The sequence below is a fragment of the Colletotrichum karsti genome (genome assembly GCF_011947395.1).
Source record: "Colletotrichum karsti strain CkLH20 chromosome Unknown Scaffold54, whole genome shotgun sequence".
Lineage (NCBI taxonomy): Eukaryota > Fungi > Ascomycota > Sordariomycetes > Glomerellales > Glomerellaceae > Colletotrichum > Colletotrichum karsti.
In genome coordinates, this window is record NW_024065954.1 from 76,514 (window position 1) to 97,974 (window position 21,461).

Consider the following 21,461-nt stretch of genomic DNA (forward strand, 5'->3'; position numbering starts at 1 on the left):
GCACGAATGGTAATGAACGACCTCAGACTTTTGTTTGACCTCTGACCTCTCCTCTGTCTGACCTCTGACGCGGTGTTTCCCCGAGCGCGCCCCCTGGCAGGGGGGAGGGAGACGGGAACATCTCACGTTTTCTCATTGGTCTGCCCCGCTCTTCATCTCAGGGGCAAAGCATTGAGCATGCATGCATGCATCCTACTACCTGGCAGAACCATAGCCATGTGTTGCCTCATCTGTCCTCGTTCGATTACGCTCGTGGCTCACGTAGATATCTCTCTAATGAGACCCATTCTCCAAACATGGTCGTCTTCACTCATCTCACAACGTTGCCAAATTCAGAAACGCTACCGCACAAAACAGTCTTACTCTGGGCAGATGACGATATAATTATTTTGCAGGTCTAAAAGCCGTGATCCCATGCCAGCCATATTCCCTGCCCTAACAGAAAAGGAGAAACGAACAGCTGACTGTCGAAAAAATAAGCTGAAAAACACGCCTGAACAATGGACATTAAAAATCCGCCACCGCTGCCTGACTCAAGGGCTCATCTGCATAGCGAACGCTATGCCCCTCTGAGCCGCAGCGACTTCTCTTTGCAACCCCTTCCATGTGTATGTTACATTCCCTATTAAAACAGGCGGACTCTCTCGGCACGCTTAGTGGCTGCCGCCTTCCTAGACGCGGTTGACACCGTGAGACCGGCTCCCGAGTAGCCATCCAGTCCGGTTCCCGTCTCCGTCGTATTGCGCGTGTTGTCCTTCTCCAGATCGGGCTGCAGCAAGGCTAGGTCCTTCGAGCTGAGAGTCTTGGTGAGACCGCCCAGAGGAATCTTGTCGCCGACAACGGCAGGTCCAATCATCAGGGCCATGAAAACGATGAAGAGGGTGAAGTACAAGATGGCGTAGCGGAAAACGCGCTTGCGCCTCAGCTTGGACTGCTTCATCGAGTAGATGGGCGGGCGGATCTGGCGGCTGTACGCACACAACAGTTAGCAAAATACTCGGAAAGGTGAGTCGGATGTAATTCAAAACGTACCCAGGACGGAGCCAGAAGAGCATCATCGAGTGCAGCATGTCGATCTTGGGAATGAGGATGACCGGCAGCATGATGAACAGCAAGAAGTGACCCAGGACAAAGTCGGCGGCGAACATGCTCAACTCTGTAATCTTACAAAGGAACTCACGGGCAGGCTGCGAAACCGTGTGCCATCCCATAGAGTACCACTTGCCCGTCCAGAATGCAATGTTGGCCTGGTCCGTCTTCATCTCACGCGTAAGAGTGAGCGTGATAATCAACTTGAAGACGAATCGCTGGATGGCCACAACGGCGATCATGCCGAGGAGGGTTCTCGCGAAATTGAACGACTCCAGGAGGAACATAACCTCAAAGAAGACGAGGAGGACAATGACGGCAATGGCGTGGGCGATGGCCGCAAGTACACTGCCGAACTTCTTGCAGCACATGCTGAGAAGGGGACCCATGAAGCAGGCCATGAAGAAGAAGACCATGAGGGCACCAGCGTTGATGGCGACGGGAGCAAGCGCGACCACACCGACCCTGATCAACGAGTTGGTTTGTTGGATCGTGGCACCCGGGTTGTTGGTGTCGTTGACACCCGTCTGGGCGTTGATGTAGAGATAGGGAATGACGGTGACGACCACGAGCAGAAGCGGGGTCAGAATTTCGCCCCAGAACATGTTCGTGATAGCCGCACGGGACACGTCGGAGGACATCTTCGCCGATGGGTCGCCCAAAGCCTTGCGCTTGTAACCCGTGATACGAGTACGAGAGAGACGGCAGAACGCGATCCAGGAGGATGCGTGCGAGCGCGAGTTGCCACGAGACAGCCAGCGAAGGAAGTCGCGGTAGTCGATGAAGAAGTCACTCCACGCGAACTGGTGAGGGTTGTAGAGGAATGGAGAAATGACCAAGGCGAGAAGAGAGATCCAGAAGTAGACGAGGGCAGGTTGCCAGATGGTGACGGTGGCAAACAGAAGCATCATGAGCAGACGAGATCCGAAGTAGATGGATGGTCCGGCGAAACGCGAGTACAGGACGCCAAAAGGAATGCGGGCGGTTGCGAAACCACGACCAGTACCAATGTAACGCGCACCGCCAAACGAGAGATCCTGTTGTACCGAATTGGCGTAAATCTGGCAAACGAAGACCTCGAAGAACGGCGACAGCGAAAGGAACTGCTTGGCAAGACGCTTTCCGGCACGCCAGAAGCCTCTCTCGGAGAGCTCCTGGACAACCAGCGGGACGAACGCCAAGAGCAAGACGAAGATAATCGACAAGATACAGCGGTACACCCAGTCCATGAGGGCATCCGTGTTCTGGCAGCCTGTGGGGAACAGAGGGTCGGTGATGGGAACATCGCGGTTGTAGTCGCACTTGATGGTCTCGTGTCGGAGGGCACCCAAGCTGAGGAGACAGATCATGAACATCTGGACGGAAAGCATGATGAACATGTTGTTCAGATGGAAACCGGGATGGGCGTAGTAGAAAGAGAGGAAACGGTCGAGAGGCAACTGGGTTCCGAGGTAGTAGTACTCGCGAGAGAGCATTTGCTCTCCCATACCCGTTCCAATCTTTGTCGTGAAGTTGAGAATAGAGCCGAAACCCAAGTCACGACCCTTACCACACTGGTAGTACTCGCAATGCTTGATCCTGCCACCACGCAAGAGAGCGTTCATACCGGCGTAAATATCCTCGTTGAGATGCAGACCCTTTTGAGCCTTGGAGACGCCGCCGCGAGTTGTCATGAAGATGCCGTTGAGGAAATCCGGATGGCCGTAGTGCAGCTTACCGCCGATTTGAGCCAGAGTACGGGCGAAAAGAGTACCGAATGTCTGTTCCTTACCGGCAGCGACGTCACCAAGGATACCAATGTTCTCTGAAAAGATGTATTCGCGAGCACCGAGAATGGCGACAGGGGCAGTGACCTTGTTCTTGACACCAGGGGTGTAGGGGCTGACGTTGTCGGTCTTCATCTCTTCGAATTCGGCGAGGACGCTTCGGATCTTGAGACACTCCTCGAGGTAGTTGTCCTGGTTGGCGTCGATGAGCTGGATGTATTCGCCGCGGTAGAAAATGAGGGAGTGGTTTTGGTTGTCAGATTTGCCGTCGCCCAAAATCGGGTTGCCAGAGAGCTGAATGCGGAACTTGGGCTTGCGCATGCCGTTCTCCATGACTTCTGAGTGACCGTCGATGAGGGCAGAGTACAGGCGCGGCTCCTCACCCTCGGCAACAGGAGGCTCCTCGTCGAGATAGGCGATTTGAAGGTCGGGGTAGGCACGGAGCAGGAACTCGGCGTTCTCCATCTCCTCCTTCTTGAACTTGGCGAAACGTTGCATAGACACGCAGAGCTTGAACTTGCGACGAGCCATGCGCTCCAGCTCACGCTCCAGCTTGTCAGAGTTCCCTCCGAACATCTGGACAACCTCGGGGTTCTCCACGCGATACAGAAGCTTGATGGCTCTGCTATAGTTCATGAAGCCGGAGATCGTGCGGTACAAGGTCTGGAAGCGGAGGGAAGCCCAGATACGGGTTCTAAGGGTGTACTCGGGTGCGGAAGACTTGAAACCAATGCAGTAGAAGGGCAAATCGTCAATCTTGCTCTTTGCCGTGTCCTTCTCGTTCTTCTCAGCGTCGCCGTCGCCATTGAATTGGGAAGTCTCGTCTGCCAGAATCTTGGTGTCTTTGACGAAGCAATCCCACTCGTGAGGGTGCAGTTGCTTGAGGTACTCCAGGAGGGTGACACGAGAGTAGGGCTCGTCCTCACGGATGATCTCACGGAGAGAAAGGAGGATCTTTTCACTGTAGTGGGGAATCATAACAGTGAAGGTGGGCATATTGTCAACAGGGAGAGGCTCAGGGATGGGGGTTGACAGCGACTGGGCGAAGAAGGAGAGGCGTCTCTCAGCCTCACTGTTAGTGGGGAAGAATTCCGTCTTGAAAGAGTGATCTTCTTGGGAGACGAAGAAGGTGGGGGCTCGCAGAGTTCTCTTGCCCTCCTGCTCCGAAGGAACCTGATGGTACAAGAGCTTCTGGACGTGGTCAATGGCCAACAGATGCTCGCGGTACATGGAGATGACAATGGCGTTCCAGACCTGGGAGATGAGGACCTTCGGCTTGTACTTGATTTCCATGTCCGTGGTTGCGAGGATCTTGGAGTAGATGCGCTTCGGCAGGCGAGAGAAGATGTTTCTCCACGGCGTCAAGATCGAGGAACCGATGTAGAACGATCTGGCGATGGAGAAAACGGCGTTGATCAGGACGTACCAGAGATAGGTATCGAGGAAGAAGAAGATCAAGTCGGTGAAGGCCATCAGAGCGAGCAAGATGAAGTTCTGCTTCTTGCACAGGACATCGGTGACTATCTTGTCTCCAACGCATTCGATCTGCATGATGGACAGGTATCGAATGGGGTCTCGGAATGAGAGGGTGAGGTAGACGTAAGACTCTCCGAACTTGGCACCGAAAACGCAAAGCCAGAGACCATACGACATTGCCATGTCATTGCCAGCCAAGCGAGGATAACTGGCGGTGAAAGTCTGACTGGCAACGTATTTGCGCGAGTTCTTGGTCAAGTAGCTTCCGAAAAGGCCGCCGAGCGGCATGATCGAGTAGAAGATGAAGGTGAGCAGCGCAATGACGAACTGGACAATCGCCAAAATCTTCGCAATCTGATCGTTGGGGTTCGGAATGAAGAAAATGTAGACAAAAGGCGCGACGTTGATGACCAGGATGAGGATCAAGAACAGCAGACGCTTTGTCAAGTGCTGCGCTCCAGCCCAGCGGCGGGGGACGTAAGCCCATTCGGCCAGAGTGGCCAGGACCTGGATAAGTGCGGCGATCGTGCCACCGAGAGCAATGATGGAGAAGAGTCTTGCAGTGGACGGCTGCTGGTTGACTTGCTGCTCGTACTCTGATCCGACGATGAGACTGGGGGAGTTGGCGGAGGTGTAGAACCAAAACATGGTCAAGTGAATGATCCAAATGCGGTTGAAGTTAACAAGCAGATGGAACCAAGAGCGAGTCTCCTTGTACGTCTTGAAGAAGCACTTCTTCCAGTTGATGTCCTGGAACTTGAGATATCGCTCGGCCGGGGGGATGTCAACCAGACGCGTCTTATCACCGAGCACGATCCTTTCGATGCCTTCGGGGTACCAGAAGAGTTGGTTGCAGTCATCGTACCCGATGATTTGGTTGTGGTCGCGCTCGCGGCGCACGTAGACGCCCTCCGAGATTTCGTAGCCCTCATCTCTACAGAACTGGTACAGAGGTGTGATGACGTTGTTGAGGAAGGTGAACTCCTCGACAGGTTCGACCAGGTTCTGGCAGGCGGGGGAGTTGAGGTAATCGTCGGCGCACTTGAAGATGAAGCACAAGCACTCGGGCATGAAACGGACTTGGTTGGCCTCGCCCCAGCACAACAGGTAGAGGGCGAGCTGGCGCACACGGTCGTGCTGGGACATGCGGTTCATGCGAGTCTTCCAGCGGTACTCGGCAGCCTCGAGACTGTTGTCGCCCTCGAGATCCTCCAGGGCCTCGGCCTCGTTCTCACCCTCGCCCTTCTTCTTGTTCTTCTTCGCCTTGCGCTTCAAACCCTTGCCCTTCTTCATGTTGGCGAAGCCAACGGCGTCATCCAGATCCAGGTGGGCTGCAAAGTACCACTTGCGGTAGTTGGCGTTGTCGCCTCCAATGTAGTCGGCGTGGAGTGAAAGAAGAGCTTGGTTCGGGGTCATACGCGAAGCCCTCGAGTCCAGAAGAGTCATCAAATGGTCGTACATGTTGCGCATACTGTCACGCTGGAAACCGAACTTGGAGGTCAGGTCCAGGAAGATGTCCTCAACTTCCTCCTTGGAGAGAGGAATCTGAGCGTCCGAAGTCCAAGCAGGGTACGGCTCGCGGGAGGCGGCAGACATCATGTTGGCGTAGTCCATGCCGTAGTTGGGAGTTGAGGCACCAGAGGAGCGGTTTCCGCCGTACGAGATCTGGGAAGAAGGGGGACGAAAGCCGCGGGCGCCGCCTTGGTCGTAGCTGTTGTACCGCTCGTCGCCGCGACCGTAGTAGTCCATATCAGCGGCTCTTGCCATATCCGACCTCATGGTAAAATCGCTGAAGGTCTCCGAGTCATCCTCAGAACCATGGCGGCGAGCGCCGGAGCCGTATCCCTGGTTGTAATCCTGATCGTAGTAGCCACCGCCCTGGCCGTTGTAGTATTCGTCCTGGTACTGATCATTGCCGTCGTAGTAGCCACCTTCTTGGTGGTACGGGTTGTTTGGGTCGGCGTTGTAGTAGCCCCTGCGCAAAGATTCTGTCAGTGACGCGAAGAAAACAGTCAGCGGTGTTTGACGTACGACTCGTCGTAGTAGCCATCGTTGCCCTGAGGATGTCCGCGGTCGTCGTAACCATTCTGGTCGTAGTACTGGTCGTCCTGGTAGTAGGAGTCGGTCTGTTGGGTTCCGTTTCCGTGGCCGCGGCCCTGTTGGCCATAGCCGTCATCGTAGTCGTGATGGTTACCACCACCGGCACCACCACCGCCTCCACCGGCGGCTGGGTATCCAGACATTTTCGTTCAGGTGATTACCTACACCGGTGTGTTAGCATGAACGCGTCGTCCGTCTGTCGGAGAAGGCTGAATGGGTAACGAGAAACGCGTGAAAGGTATTGGTGATGATGGGAAGTTCAACTGACCGTCCAAGACTCATGAGGTTGGGCTCGGAACGCGGGAGAGAGTCAGCAAGAGGCTGGTGTAGGAGAGCCCGAAGTTATGTGGCCGGCACAAGGAGAGATGATAACGACAGTCGTGGCGTTGCGAAGTCGAGTTCTCCAACGGCTCGGACGAGGGTCGGCTGGCAAAGAATAAAGCGATTGGCGCAGGTAGTTGGCTTGGAGATAATGTTTGGTTCAGTAAAGTACCAAAGGGGGTTGGGAGCCGGCGCCGGGAGCGGTGCGGTGCGTCTGATGTGTTGGAATCAAGCACCTCGGTCGAGAGAGCCCACAGCTTGGCCGACTATACCGGGGAGAAGAGAAGAAGCTCAAGCGATTGACTGGACAGAGAACGGTGAGTTTCTTGATTGAGGTGAGCAGATTTGGCGACTGCCTTGGTGAGGCGGTCTAAGAACGAGCGTGGTGAATCAAGGTAAGAGTTGTCGGGAGGAAAGAAAGGGGTGACGGAGGGCGGGTGGTGGAAGGTGCGAACCGGTTTAGAGGAGGTGGACGTTGCAAGATGAGGCGAGGCGAGGTACGGGGTAAGGTACGGACGGGTACGCAGCGGATAGGTAGGTAAGGTAAGGTAGGTAGGCGGTAGGTAGGTAGGCAGTGGTGCGGAAAGTCCAGGAGGCGCCTTTGCACAAGCACCTCACACACCTATTACCACGCCACAATGCCACAAAAGGGGGTTGAGGGAGAAAGTGCGGGCGGCTAAGGGATGGATGGATTTGGGAGAGATGGGTATCCGTACTCACGCTAAGGTAGAGGGAAGGAGGGGGGTGAAATTGCGTTGCGAAGAGTGAGGGCAAGCACAGGAGGAGGATAAGGAAAAGAGAGCAAGGAAAAGATGCTCGCTCTTCACCAATGACGATGCAAGAGGAGGACGGACAGTCGAGAAAAGGGTGCTATCACACGTAGTACATACGCTGAGAGGAAAGAGAGGGGACAGGGCAGGAAAGATTTCAGGCGTCTCCTTTTTTTTTTCCTTCCCCCTTCCTCTCTCTTTCGGCGCCCTGCTTGACCTATGTGTCCATGTATACCTACCTGGCTGACCTTCCTACCTACAGATTCAGGAGGTACGAATACAGTGTCTCTTGTGATCCAATGCGGCGGGAAGGCCAGAAAAAAAAGGAGAGACAGGATTGAATTGCAACGACCATGACAGGGATTGCCGCGCAGGCGAGAGCGGAACAGCAGCAGCAGCAGTACTGCACAGTCGTCTGCGGTCTGTCTACATAGTACGGATACCAGCCATGGCACCCAAGGTAAAGTACCTAAGGTACCTATGTCCGGGCAAAGCAAGGTTTGGGGAGGCAGGAAGTCGCAGAGGGCCGATCCCGTTCAAGGAAGGGCCCAGGAGAAAAAAGTAAGAGGCAGGAGCAGGTCGCGTTCAAAAGTGGGGTTTCTAGACGTTCTGTTGATGGAACAGTGGCTGTGCGGTGCATACCCGACGTGTGAATGGTCAGACCAGATGCTACGGGGCTGGGACGGACAGGGGACCAGGGCTGACACCGCGTCGCGTCTGTGGGCGAAGATTATGGGAGGCCTGGTTCCTGGAAGGAGAGGCGTCAGCACAAGCACTGTGTACCTTACCTTCATTTTCAAGTTTTTACTCTGGATTTTCCTGCTCGATACAATACTGAAGCAGGTGCCTGGCCGCGGCGGCGGGGACCGGAATCTACAGAAAAGAGTTGGCTGCAAATTCCACTGCCGTCATGTCATCCACCCTCGATCCGTCTCTCGATCTTCCCGTCTTCATCAAGGGAAGCGACGGACGCTTGAAATGTGTATCGCACGTCAGTTTCGCCGGTGGCAGGTAATAAGTACCTAGCCATTGTGGTTTGGCTCTGCCAATTCCAGCAACGGTACTTCATAAATCAAGGACGGCAAGCCTCGGACTTGTCCAAGGGGAGTGGCAGTACGTGGGAAGGGAAGGAACCATTTCACAGTGTTCAAGGAACTTGGGCGAGGTGGGGTGGTGGGGGTTGGCTTTTTTTGGCAAGATACAGCCCCACCCCTTACAGTGAGGAAATATCGTCGCGCACAGTCTCACTTTGTCCCCAAACCACCAGGGACCGACTCAAGATTGAGTTTTTCTTGATCTAGCTCGGTAGGTAACATGAGGTAGTAGAACTCAGGTTGTTTGTGGTTTTCTTTTAACTTTCTATTTGTTTCTCAGGACAACAACAGCAACTGACTCACTATTCCTCCGACAGTAAAGACTGAGTTGAGATTTCAGTTACTGTTGGAATCCTTCCCCTTTACCAAAGAAAAGCAACGCTTCTGTCACAACTGCCGTCATTCTCACCTGGAGGGGGGTAAGGCACCTACCTACCTACCTTGGTCAGGTACTCTACGCCGTCACTGAGGCTTGGCAAGCCATCGCCCCGGGCCCGCCGTTATCGCGGAGCTGCGAGCACAGCACTAACCGACCTGACCCAGATACCAAAGGCACTTCTTGCTCACCTTGCCTAGGTAAGGTGCCCAGGTACCTGCATAGGTACCCGGGTCCCGTCAATTGGCCGCTGACAACCTAATGGAAGACGGGCATCCATGAATGTCACTGAGGAACGGCAGGCGGATGGGAAGGGGGAGTCAGGGGTATGCCTGAGTCCTGACGTGGGATTCTCGATGAAAGGCCGGGCGTTCCGGTACTTGCACAGCACTTGCCGCACCATGGTCATTTCAAGGTCATTCTTTCAAGACATGCGCAACTCGCCTGGCGATTGGCCAGCATCACGAAAAGAGAGGGTTCGTCTCGTCGCGGGTGCGTCTGGTGTTTGGCGTTTGGCGTTTGATCCTTGGTCCAGTCTCGTGTCGTCGTCTGGACTCTGGAACCCCGAACTGTTGCCTCGCCTTGCCTCGCCGTCCATGGAAAATGATGACTACTAATGTATTCGTATCGGGGCGTCTTCGCTCCATCGCCACCTACTTGGGTGTCGGCATCTGCGAACAACATGCCGATTTAGTCGCGCCAGAACATGAGGTGTCCAGCTTGGACTGCTCGCATGCACTACAACACCAGCTGCGGCTAGGTGGATTTGGCTCTACGGATATCGCAGTCGCAGGGCCTTTCCATGTACTGCCCGTGTTTTCCCAGGTTTCCAGCGGGAAGCCATCAACTTGCAAGTTCCAAGTTCAAATCCTCATGGCCAGCCAGCCCCGAATCCGGCTCCAGGTCTTGCCCTCGAAATTGAGTTGGCGGGCTGTTCCACGTTTCAACCACCTCATCGGTCTGAGCAACCTGTCAGCTGCAACTCGCAACTAACGACGTGGTTGGAATTCAGCACACTTTGGCCCGCGTGCGCAAGAGGTCGGACTAAATCGTCAATGTGTCAGGTTCTTTAATTCCGAGGCGGGATGCTTCGCCAACGGCAGGATGCACGTTTTGATCCGGTGTCCGTCAACCGTTACCGTCATCCAGTGACAGTGGCATAACGCACGACCACCTGCCACCACCAAGATGGCTACTAATACTCTGTACCCTGGCCATGCATGCATGGCTATTTTGTTATGCAAACCATCTTGAAAGTCTACATAGTAACAGCCCGCGCCGCTCGTATTTGCCCTCGACCTGCTGGCTGCAGCTCGTGTGCGTACTTTGTATCCGTAAAATGGATCTGTTCGGTTTGCCACCAAGCAGATGTGGTAGCTGTAGTACAATAGTATGTATTTCGTGGTGTTCGAATACGTATGTACCTACTGCAGGGTACGTTCTTGGCATATTGATCTTGATCTATCTTGGGATACAGGCTGCATCCACTTGCCACTATGTACTTCGTACACCTCAACCGATTATTTCCAAAGCTGGAAACGCGACGACGGGATGCTTCGCTTGTGAATGGGCGACGCGCGACGCGGGCAAAGTACAAACGACGATATCACGGGCAGTATCCCGCTCGGGGCCGGAGGACGGCTGACGAATCATCCATTTGTTCCGTATCCGTAGATGGATACAGTATTCGTACCTACCTACGCAAACGCAAAGTCCACCCTGCGAACACACTCGCCCGGCCCACTGTTTATTTCCAGAAGAGTCTCCCGTCCTCGTCAGAGATGACTGACACCCAAGCACTGGACTGGATGGGAGTTCAGCTTCCAGCGTGAACCCGACCGGGGTTCACACAGTGTGGCAACCACTTCCCGTCAAGTTCGGAGCTTTTGGGAGGCTTCCCCGTCCAGGTACAGTGTATCAATTATTGGATACCTAGGTTGGTGTTTGGGGCAAATTCCGAGTGGGAGGCGAGGAGGGAGCCACTTCCTCTTGTTTGTGCCACTCTCCCGCCCATCCATCGCCCGCCCGTCCATCACGATCCACGACCACAAGGCCAGGGCAGTGTCCGGGCAGCTCTACACTACTTTGACTACGCTGCGTAGTGCATCCGCAACTTCTCCTTCACTGGAGATGGGTCGAGGAAACCGGAGCTAATCAAGAGCGAGCCCACTACGGATATGTGCTATCGGAATCGGATGCAGGTACCGGCCTAGAACGAGTCAACCATCGCGGCCCAAAGTGCTGAGCTGCGGCCTGCCTTAGCGTCGGCCCCTGGCAATGTCTGTTATTTCTTTTTTGGCTGCAACCGTATCCATAAGGCAGTGTAGCAGTACGAAGTACGCAGTCCTGCCGTGCTGTCTGTCAGTGGACGAGAAGTGGACTGTCCATGATGATGCCGTCATTTACACGTTCGCCAACCCACTTCGTCAGCAAGAAATCAAAGATACCACGCCGGCTGCACCCAAGTTCCAAGTTCCAAGTTCCAAGTTCCAACACCAAGGATCAAGAGTCGAGCCACGCACGAGTTATGGGTATCCTCCAACACCACTGACCATCGGTGTCGGCACGGCTTATTAGTTGTCCACTTTGTACCCCAAAATTCGTCCCGACCTCGATTTCATAGGCTTTGTTGCCGGCGACAGTGGATATTACAACATCACGGCCGTCGCGATATGACCTCGAACTTGAAAAGCTCCATAACCAAGGAAGACTGTTGAACAGCTTGAAGCAGAGAATACTCCTGCTTGCGCTCAGATATACTGACATCATCACGGTAGGCACGGTAAGTCGAAATCAACCAGATTCGGACCGGCACCCGTCCACCCTTCAACCGTCTGTTCCTCCTGAGTATCATTATCTCGCGGCCATCAGCACCCGGGGACCAGTGTCGGGCTAGGAGGTGACGAACCGCAGATCGACGCGCACGGCTCTATTCGTACGCGTGTAGTGTATCCGTAGTCCGCACGATAGTATAGAAGCGGCCACAAGAAAGAAATGTCGGTTGGTGGCCACCCATCGTGTCTGCGGCGCGTTGGACAAAAACTGTCCACCCACCATCCATTCCACTTGAGGCGAAAACGGGCTGCACTGTAGCACATTTTTCTGTCCGCCAACGTTCCAAGACACGCGACGGGGCATGTCCGTTGCTGTTCCTTTGTTCAGTCGCGACATTGCATTGCTGTGTAAAAGTCACGTACGTGCCTTGGCTTCGAATCCCAGCCTGTCCGGTCCAGATCTGATGCGACGGATAGCGCACAACATCTATGATCTAGCATATCATCTCAAGCCCGGGCCGTAATGCATTCGCAAACGGCCTAAACCCTGCCCGTCCGTCCTTCCCGCGCGCGACCGTGCCTCCCCAGACGGGGGATATGGCCTGCTCCGGTACTCTGTACATGATTGGGTTTGTCGTTGTGGAAGGGTCTCATTTCGATGTCTCCTTCAGCCTTCAATGCGCACTCTGGCACGTCGTGTCAAAGTCTCCCTGCTTGCAACTGTCGACTGTTGCACTCGTTCTAAACGACCGCCAATTTCCGTGCGTGCCGATCGACAAACCGCAGTCGCGCATGGATCAAGTCTGGCCGGTTCCTCGTCCAATGTTGTTTATTCTCGGTATGCTGACCTAGACACTGGAACAATGTCCTTGTTCTCGAAGCCTTTATCCTGGTCCCCCTCAGCCGTGGCACTTTGACCTCCTGCCCGCCTGGGCTGTGCAGCACCACATCACAAGCTTCGCAGGGGTCAAGAGGCGGGGCTTAATAGTCCAGAACTCTCACATTCGAAAACCCTCGAGTTCAAGCCTTTCCCTTGCTACTCGACTTCATACTCTGATGCCGCGAAGCTGTTGATACCGTGGTTTTGGTATACCATTCCGTGACACGTTCGACAAAGTGGTCACACATCTAAAACCACCGAGTAATGCTAGTGAGACTGGAGTGTTTGGCTATCTATCTGGGCTGTGTCCGTCGTGGTGTTTGTCGACCTACCCTTGTCGATCCTCTTGATCATGGCTGTCTTGTTCGTCCCATGCTTGGTATGTAGCATCGGCCACAATGGTTGTTATAGACGAGAGAAGCCAAACTTTGCTCTGGATGATTTGGGAGCTGAACACTGTTGTTTCGTCACTAGATGTATCCTTCGAAATGACCCTAACAAATCATCCCCCAAGTGACACGAGACCTCACAACGATTTTCTGAAGATAGATTCATACTAACAAACTCGAACGAACGACACATTTCAAGTCTAATGTTCAGATCTGTACTTTGACCGGAGTAACTAACTAACTACCTACCTTAGGTATTACTGATTCGACGTTCCACACATTCGAATATCACGTGGCCCCTTATGCTTTCGGCCAATCCTGTGACAGTTTGCTTATGCCGCATAACTGAATTGGGTACTCCGTACCTTACCTAAGGTAGTTCTGATTGGATGTGTGGGGAGTGTCGCTCCTTGACTGCCCGTTGCCCCTCGCAACCACGACAAGCCCAGATCGACGTTGCGGCTCATGTGCAGACCTTCCGCGAAAAGCGACTCCGACTGACCCCGACCGGCACGTAAAACCATACTGCATACCTGCGGTGACATACCTTCACAATGAACGGACACGTCAACTTTGCCTCGTCCAGTGAAGACGAGTTTCCCGACCTGGACGTCATCTTCCAGCGGAGTAAACAAACCAAACGCCCTGTCAGGTCTGTACCGCAGGAAACGTCCGCCAACAAGAATAATTCGCTGCCAAGACGCGATGATGAGAAGCCGACTAGCTCCAGGCTGCCAAAACAAAAAGTCTCTGATGAGATGAAGCATGGGGACTTCGCAGCGCCTCCGATTGTGCGACGTCGCAAACTCGGACAGAAATCGGATAATCCGCTCCTGAGGCCTTTTGGGGGGTTTCCTAACAACGAAGGACAGAACTTGCTGGAAGTTCCTATGAGGAGCAAGAAAATACCGGCCGTTAATGTCCGCAGCCTGCGGAATCAGGATCGCGCCACGCCGCCCATGAGCACTCCGTCTGGTGAGGCGGACGACGACTCGGATGACAGCACGCACGAGGCAACGGAAATTACTGAGGCGGATATCTCGGAATATTTCGACGCCCGTTCTGAATTCGAGGAGGAGGAAGACGATGATCATGCACCGACCTTCTTTGGCCAAGAGCCTCGCGCCCCTACAAACCGGCAGCGGTCGGCTCGCAGTCAACAGAGCATCCCAAAGCCAACGGGACATTCGACCTCTAGACGCACGCCAGATCTTGATATGGCGCACTTGACATCCTCGAACAATGGGCATTCTGAGCGAGGGACCAGCAGCAAGGGCTTGGGTTCTGATAGGGCGCCTGGTCAACATTCCGCGCGGCCTACATCAGCGATTATTGATCTGACGGACGACATGGCAGACGCCCTCCGTCGCCTAGACCTGTGAGACTGACTGCGACATACCGACCTGCGCTTTGCTAACATGCAACAGTACTACGGAAGAGCCAGAGAAATGGCAGAAGAAGCGTCAAGGCAACGATACCCAAGTGACGCCGCCAACAACACCGCCGAAACCCAACAAAACCCTCGTCTCCCCCCGGAAGCTTCCCGGCATCCCAAAGACCCCTCACAGACCTAGTATGGACCTGTTCTGGAGCCAAGAGTTCGTGGATGACTGGAACGAGGAGCACTCCCCTAAGAAGCTGGTTCTCCCCGCGACACAGAAGAGCCCGGCCAAAAACAAATCCACCAAGGCAGACACAGCCAAACAGAAGGAAACCAAGAAATCATTCGGGAAGAGAAAACACGATCTGGCTCAGTCTTTTCTCCGCGAGCTCGACGACACCATAACTCAGGGCCAACTTCAGTCGCTCGCCGAGTCCACCGGGGGAGTACAGATCAAGTGGTCAGCGAAACTCAACACCACGGCTGGGCGCGCAAATTGGCGCCGCGAAACGGTTCGCAAATTGTCTACCAGTACAGAAAACTCAGTTACCCACCGCCACCACGCCTCCATCGAGCTCGCCGAGAAAGTCATTGATGACGAGAACCGTCTTCTCAACGTCGTCGCGCACGAATTTTGTCATCTCGCCAATTTCATGGTCAACGGCATCACTGGCAATCCGCACGGTAAGGAGTTCAAGGTCTGGGCGGCCAAGTGCTCACGCGCGTTCGGGGATCGAGGGATCGAGGTCACCACGAAGCACTCGTACGAGATCGACTTCAGGTATGTCTGGGAATGCACCGACTGCGGACTGGAATACAAGCGTCACTCCAAGAGCATCAATCCCGAACGTCACCGTTGCGGGTCCTGTAAGGCTATGTTGAAGCAGATAAAGCCCACTCCGCGGGCTACGGCGAAGCAGTCTGATTATCAGAAGTTTGTCAAGGAGCAGATGAAGATTGTCAAGGAGGAGTACCCGAAGAGCGCACAGAAAGATGTCATGAAGATTATCGCGGACAGGTGGGGGAAGAGGGCCGGCAGCAATCGCGCGACCCCTGAATCAGACGGCACACCTGTTCCTGAATCGATCGACAAGGTTGGTTCTCGCCTCAACGCCATTACATTGTAGTTGACAAGTGGCTGCTGCCCGCGGGGCGGCGCATGCTGTCGCTTCATGAAACGGACCTGGTTATATATATAGCACGCTGTATGGTATTGTAGGAGTTCGGTAGCCATGCGGCACTGCGTCTCAAGCATAATCCAACCTACCATTCTTTGCGCACATAGGTCCTTCCGGCCGCCTAAAGAACGCCCCCTCAAATACAACTACGGAAAAAGTATCCCGCCCATTCATTCGGTCATTCAGAAATCCCGCGCAGATATGCTCCAGGTATCTGCCGTCGGGCCGTTCAAATCGTCATCAAAGTCCTTACTAACCCCCCTCAAACCTCGACAAAAAGAGACCAGTCCTTGACTTTGAACGTCTCCCAAATGCGTGCGGCATACTCGACGGCGTCGCCGATCAGCTTGCCCTGCTTTCCGAGCTCCAAGTCAACATCCGCCTCGTCGTACTCCCCCTTGATGTGAGGTACGTTGATGGTGATGAGGATATCGGTCGACTCCTTCTCGAGACGCACCAGCGTGAGGATGATGGCGGTGAAGTCGGGCGCCGAGGAGCCCGACCTGGATTGCGGGGTCTGGGTTGCGATGAGCGTGTAGGCCGGGACGTCGGTACTGCAGAAACAGATCTCGTTAGCCTACCGCTTCACAAACGAACACGCCGGCAAAGTCACCGCGCAGGACAAGTTTGGAAAGATGACGACACACCTCAACCTCGAAAAGGACGTCTCAGTCGTGTTCCACACCTTGACGGTATCGACATCCTCGCCGACGAGCTCCTCGAGGTGCGTCGTCAAGGCCCGACCGTCAATCTCGGGGCTGCTGCCCGCGGCGCCTACGCGCTCCGTGATGTCGAAAATGATGCTGGTGAAGCCGTCCTGGTCAATCCAGACTTCCTGGTTGTCTGGGACCTCGCGTAGTTTGCTGTCCGTTTCGTCAATCGAGGCGGCAACGTGCGCGGATGATGAAGGGCGACTAACCTGACGTCGGCGAACTTCTCAGGCAAGTCGCAAACCAAGGCGCCGCCGTAGAGGGGGGTGCTCTTGTATCGGGTCATTTTGTTTGTTCGAGTCGAATGGCAGCTCTGTCTGCCAAGGTAGGTAGGTAGGTAGGTATCTCGATTTTGGTCTGGCGCACGTATTTGACCGGGAAGTTTGTTGCGGGACTTCGAAAAGCGGTAGTAGCGACCGTAAGACAATGATGTTTTCTTTCACTTGGTTGTACGGCCCAGACGAGGCAGAAAGTTGATGAGGCGCAAGCAACGAGCTGACCGAAGGAGGTGGGTATCACGAAGTCAAGAGCAAGGCAGGAGGCGCATGGTGCACACTGGACTTGTACAGGAACGGCTCGGGCTGCCCTACGTGGTTCTCCAGGTGCCGGGTGAGCCTCGTCCAGGTTTACTTAGGGTCGTTCTGGGTGGGGGGTGGCTGAAGGGAAAAAGGGAGTGGAGGAGGGGGAAATGGAGGGCTATGACGACTGTGCTGCAGTGCCATGGATTATGTCGTAAGCTGAGCTGCCGCTGCGCGCTCGATGCTCGAATCTTCTTCACTTTGCCGAAGCAAAACAGCCACACCATCGTCTTGCACAACAATAAAAAGTGGTATCATTGTAATTGTCAAATTCAAGCCTACTGGGTGAACCTAGAAAAAAAAGACAAAAACGAAATTCGAACCTGGGCTGTCCAGATGAGGAGGATCCAAAGATTGGTGGAATGGAGTCTGTTGGGCCATCCAACGGTCACATCTGGTAAAAGGCAAGAGGTGAGTTCGATAGGAGGTCCCACTCCGACATTCTAGGTCCTTTTTGTCAATTAAGTACACTCGCCTCGTCAAGGACCCACATTTTGCTTTTTGGTATCCATCCCCGCCTCAGGTGCCCGCATCCGCGGGCTGCTCAATCCTCAATCCTCTCAAGTCAACCACTCTTTCAACCTGGTCTTCCCTCTCTTCCCAGTTCCCAATCACCGAGCCCATCTCTTCCGTTTGGAATTCGAAAGACCATTGTATCATCGTCTTCGCCCAACATGACCTCAAGCTTGGCCTCCTGCATCTTTTGCAAGATCATCAAGGGTAAGTCCTTCCAGTCGCCCAACTCCTAGATATCTCCGAGCCCCCGCAGTCCAAGATAATTATGAAATTGACACAAACTGCAGGTGAGATCCCGTGCTTCAAGCTCTTCGAGAGCGACAAGACGCTCGCTTTCCTCGACATTAACCCCTTGAGTCGCGGCCACGCTGTGAGTAACTCCCTTGAGCTCGAGTGTCATCATCTACTCAAATGCAATGTCGGCCGACTTACATCATCACCACAGCTTGTCATTCCCAAATATCACGGCGCTAAACTGTCCGACGTCCCCGACGAGCACTTGTCGGAAATTCTGGTATGTGAGGCCTCTACCTTGCTCATCGACACGAATAATTACCGGCTCACATGATATCGCAAGCCCATCGTCAAGAAGCTTGTTACCGCGAGCGGAGCAGAGGACTACAATGTCCTCCAGAACAACGGTCGCATTGCGCACCAGATGGTCGACCACGTAAGCTTTCCATACTCCGGCAATTATTCTTCTACGTGAGCGATCACTGACGTTCCGCAGGTTCATTTCCACATGGTACTTGTCCTCATCCTCCCTAGAACCTGCGAACCTTTCAAAAATCGTACTGACCTTGACTACCCTAGATCCCAAAGCCAAACGAGACCGAGGGTCTGGGCGTTGGCTGGCCTCAGCAGGCTACCGATATGGACAAGCTCAAAGCCCTCTTCGAAGAGCTCAAGTCCAAAATGTAACTAGAGTTGACAATAGTATATTTAAGCCCTGCTTTCAACTTGAATGGCAGCAAGGACGTCTAGGTCGAGTAATTTCAGCAACCCAAGGGCGCTTCCTTCCCCCGTGTCCACACCACATTTGTAGTTCGCATATCTCGTCCCAAATGGGCCAATTCTAGTCTACGTCGTCGGCCGAGGTGTCGACCTTGGCGCCATTTGTTGGCTCCGCCGTCGTCTTTGGGTAAAATTCGATCTTCCCGCCCTCTTTGATTACGCCGGTACGGTCCAGGACGCACTTGGCGCGAATGTAAGGGTCCAGCTTCCAGTAGTCATCTCTCAGCTTCTGAGCGAGCTCTTCTCTTTGAGCCTTGATTGCCGACTCTTTGTCCGTTCCAGCCTCTTTGATCCATTGCAGGGTAGCATCCTCATACTGTGAAATGAGCTCCTCTCTCCCGCTCAGAAGCGCGTCTCGTGTGGTGGTATCCTTCATCTGGTCGTTCTCTCCCGCGACCGGCTCAACATACTTGTAGTTCCAATCCTCTGGGCCGTCGAGTTCCTTGAGGATGTGACTCGTGGGAATGAATTCTTCCATCTCCTTGACGTTGTTCGTAAAATGAACCTTGCTTGCTACCACGGGGTCGAGCCAGCCCTTGATGATTTTCCAGATACCTGTGAAATGTCAGAAGCCGTCCAAGCCGGGCAAGATGAATGACGCGCGAACCTTGGAAGACCCATGGAGCACGGTGTACTAGAACGGCGCCAAGGGACTCGGGGTAGTTGGCTTCGAAGCACTTGATCATGAATTTGACTGGCGTGTAATCCTGCAGTGACGATCAGAAAAGTGTTCCCTGGTAGGTGGTGTGTGAGTGTTCTTTTCTTACCATGTTTGCCATCGAGAAGCCTGTCATGTCGAAGACGATGGTCTGGAATCGTTAGCGTCCCAAAGTCGATATCTGCGACATACTAGAACTTACCGCAGTATCGATGGGAGGAGCCAGAACCATCCGGCAGGTCTCGATCAAGAACACGGTGTACTTCTCCAGACTCTCCTCGCACTGCTCGCCTTGTCGGTGCAAGCGAACTCTGACCATGCAAATTGGCCGTCCTGTTTTGTCGACGCCATGAATGAATGTCTTTCCTGACCGGGCCTGAGCCATAAAATCCTGTCCCAGCTTCTTCGTGTTCGCATCCGCGCTCCTTGAAGCCTCTAGCGCGCCCTCCTCACCGGACTTCATGATTTCGTCATCAACCTTCATCTCGGCCAATCTCCAGTTCATGGTCGAAATCATCATGACGAATGCCTTGTCAACATCCCACTTTCGCGCCCGCAGGAACCGGAGAGCTAGGGCATCAGGATGGTCGTGCTTGACCATGGCCCATATCGTAGCTCGCAAAGCTTCAGGGCTCTGGCTGGCCAGTGCCTCAAGGAATTGCTTGGTCTGGCCGTACTTGTCTTCGCCGTCATCTTTGATGCTAACGTTTGCCGAGGAGCTCGAACCCTCTTCCTTCTTGTCCTTTCGGTTAAAGAGTGAGACGCGCTTCTTCTTGGGCTTCTCGCTCTTGCTGGGAGAAGTCTCACTCGGGGCTGTGCTTGCAGCCGCGCTGTCTGCTGTTGCGTTGTCTTCACCCAGGGACAAGATCAGATTCCATAGCTTGCGAAGCTTCTCTTCCTGGTCTGGAGTGAGATTTCCCGGTCTTCCGGGGGGCATATCGGACAGCATGGCTTCTGACGACGGGGATGCTGAACTGGAAGTCTCGGTCTTGGTTAGGGGGCCAGTTCCTGCTTGTTGATATTGCAGACCAAGTCCAAGACAAAGGAAGACGACAGCGATGGAGAGTGCGACGAGGTCAACGCGAGATTGAAGCAAGACGCGTGGAGTCTTTGAGTTGGAGGGGTCCGATGACTGGACTAGTCTGCGTACGTGGATTTGTCTGTAGCTTGACGGTACGGAAGAGGAGCTGAATGGCCCGTCACTGGCTCTAGCCAGGATGCGTGGTCCAAAGTGAGCAGCCAACGGTTTGAAGCGGTTCCTCGTGGTTGTTGAAAGAGCCCTTTGTGGGAATGTGAAAATGCGAGGCAAAGCCGAGGTTTGTGGTTTCAAACTGACCGGCATCAGTCGACGACGTCAATCAATGCCCAAGCCTAATTTGGCGCAGCTGACACGGGAATCTTGTTTGGTCAGCAGGGTAATCCCAAATCGCACAGAGCGGAATGTAAAAGCGACTTGTCCGGCCGGGAGAAAGTAAGGGGGGGGGGCAAATAAAAGGTGGACTGCAAGGCAAGGTAAGAGTTGAAGAAACGAAGGAGACGTAGGCAGAGATGGCTCACGGCGGCGGTTAGGTACGGGATGGGGAAGGCCGGCGTGGGCAGAGGATATACGGGGAATTGAGAATTGGGAGAGGGACTTACGCGGACTTGAGGAAGAATCCGAACAGTTAGGGTTGAGTCCGAGAGACGGTTGGTGCCGGCCAAGGAATGCCACCTCAGACAGAACAACAATGTTGAACTTGGAGTGGGTTCAGACGAGTTGTCAAGCAAGCTAGGTAGGTAGCGTGAGAGGAAAGGGACACGACACTGTCTTCATGTAGTCGCAACCGTATCAGGTATGTCTAAGGATGCGTGGACGGAGTGCATCGGCGAGATATGTGGGCAACGGAGTGCAAGCGAGCGCCGGAGTGTAGAGGAGCAGTGGGAGGGAAGCGGGCGGGCTGTTGCTAACGGGAGTGGAGGAGAGGGAGGGAGGAGGCTTAGACGGCGAATAATACCGTCGCAAGGATCGGGCGCTTCAGATGATGACGGGACCAAGAAGGCTGCGACTGCCGTTCAATTTCCGGGCGTTCCGGTCGTTAACAGTCGCAAGCACGCCGGCGCACACAGTAGCGTCCGCTATTGATGTTGGGCGACAGCTGTGGGTAGGTCAGGTGGTCTGGAGAAAAGCAGATGTAGCGATCAAGTGAAGGTGTCTTGTGGACTGCGAATGTGAATGTTGGGGGAGGGGTTGGGAGGAGGGAAGTAAAGTACCTTAGGTAGGTTACATACCGTACCTAGGTAGCTGTAAGTAAGGTAACTGACTTGGGGAAAGTATCAGAGATGGATGCGCGTAAGGTAACTTGGAGTAAGTACGGATATACGCGACAGGGAGGAGAAAAGGGCAAGATGCCT

General features: G+C 54.1%; 5 protein-coding genes across 5 annotated transcripts; 2 read left to right on the forward strand and 3 right to left on the reverse strand.

The window, feature by feature from the left end:
* Positions 1-625: 625 nt before the first annotated feature.
* On the reverse strand, positions 626-6,574 carry CkaCkLH20_12064 (uncharacterized protein; the record flags this gene model as incomplete). Its single annotated transcript, XM_038894778.1, has 3 exons — positions 626-968; positions 1,033-6,306; positions 6,363-6,574. The coding sequence occupies 3 exons, from the start codon at positions 6,572-6,574 to the stop codon at positions 626-628; spliced, it is 5,829 nt and encodes a 1,942-aa protein (XP_038739858.1).
* Positions 6,575-13,589: 7,015 nt separating this feature from the next.
* CkaCkLH20_12065 (uncharacterized protein) lies at positions 13,590-15,543 on the forward strand (the record flags this gene model as incomplete). Its single annotated transcript, XM_038894779.1, has 2 exons — positions 13,590-14,413; positions 14,463-15,543. 2 exons carry the CDS (start codon positions 13,590-13,592, stop codon positions 15,541-15,543), a joined length of 1,905 nt encoding a protein of 634 aa, XP_038739859.1.
* Positions 15,544-15,856: 313 nt separating this feature from the next.
* Positions 15,857-16,590, reverse strand: CkaCkLH20_12066 (ran-interacting Mog1 protein; the record flags this gene model as incomplete). The annotated part of the gene is made up of 3 exons (XM_038894780.1): positions 15,857-16,148; positions 16,242-16,457; positions 16,514-16,590. The coding sequence occupies 3 exons, from the start codon at positions 16,588-16,590 to the stop codon at positions 15,857-15,859; spliced, it is 585 nt and encodes a 194-aa protein (XP_038739860.1).
* Positions 16,591-17,556: 966 nt separating this feature from the next.
* Positions 17,557-18,319, forward strand: CkaCkLH20_12067 (HIT domain-containing protein; the record flags this gene model as incomplete). Its single annotated transcript, XM_038894781.1, has 6 exons — positions 17,557-17,602; positions 17,686-17,768; positions 17,844-17,912; positions 17,976-18,068; positions 18,129-18,143; positions 18,212-18,319. 6 exons carry the CDS (start codon positions 17,557-17,559, stop codon positions 18,317-18,319), a joined length of 414 nt encoding a protein of 137 aa, XP_038739861.1.
* A 154-nt stretch (positions 18,320-18,473) lies between these two features.
* Positions 18,474-20,019, reverse strand: CkaCkLH20_12068 (cral trio domain protein; the record flags this gene model as incomplete). Its single annotated transcript, XM_038894782.1, has 4 exons — positions 18,474-18,967; positions 19,020-19,119; positions 19,180-19,221; positions 19,273-20,019. 4 exons carry the CDS (start codon positions 20,017-20,019, stop codon positions 18,474-18,476), a joined length of 1,383 nt encoding a protein of 460 aa, XP_038739862.1.
* Between the last annotated feature and the right edge of the window lie 1,442 nt (positions 20,020-21,461).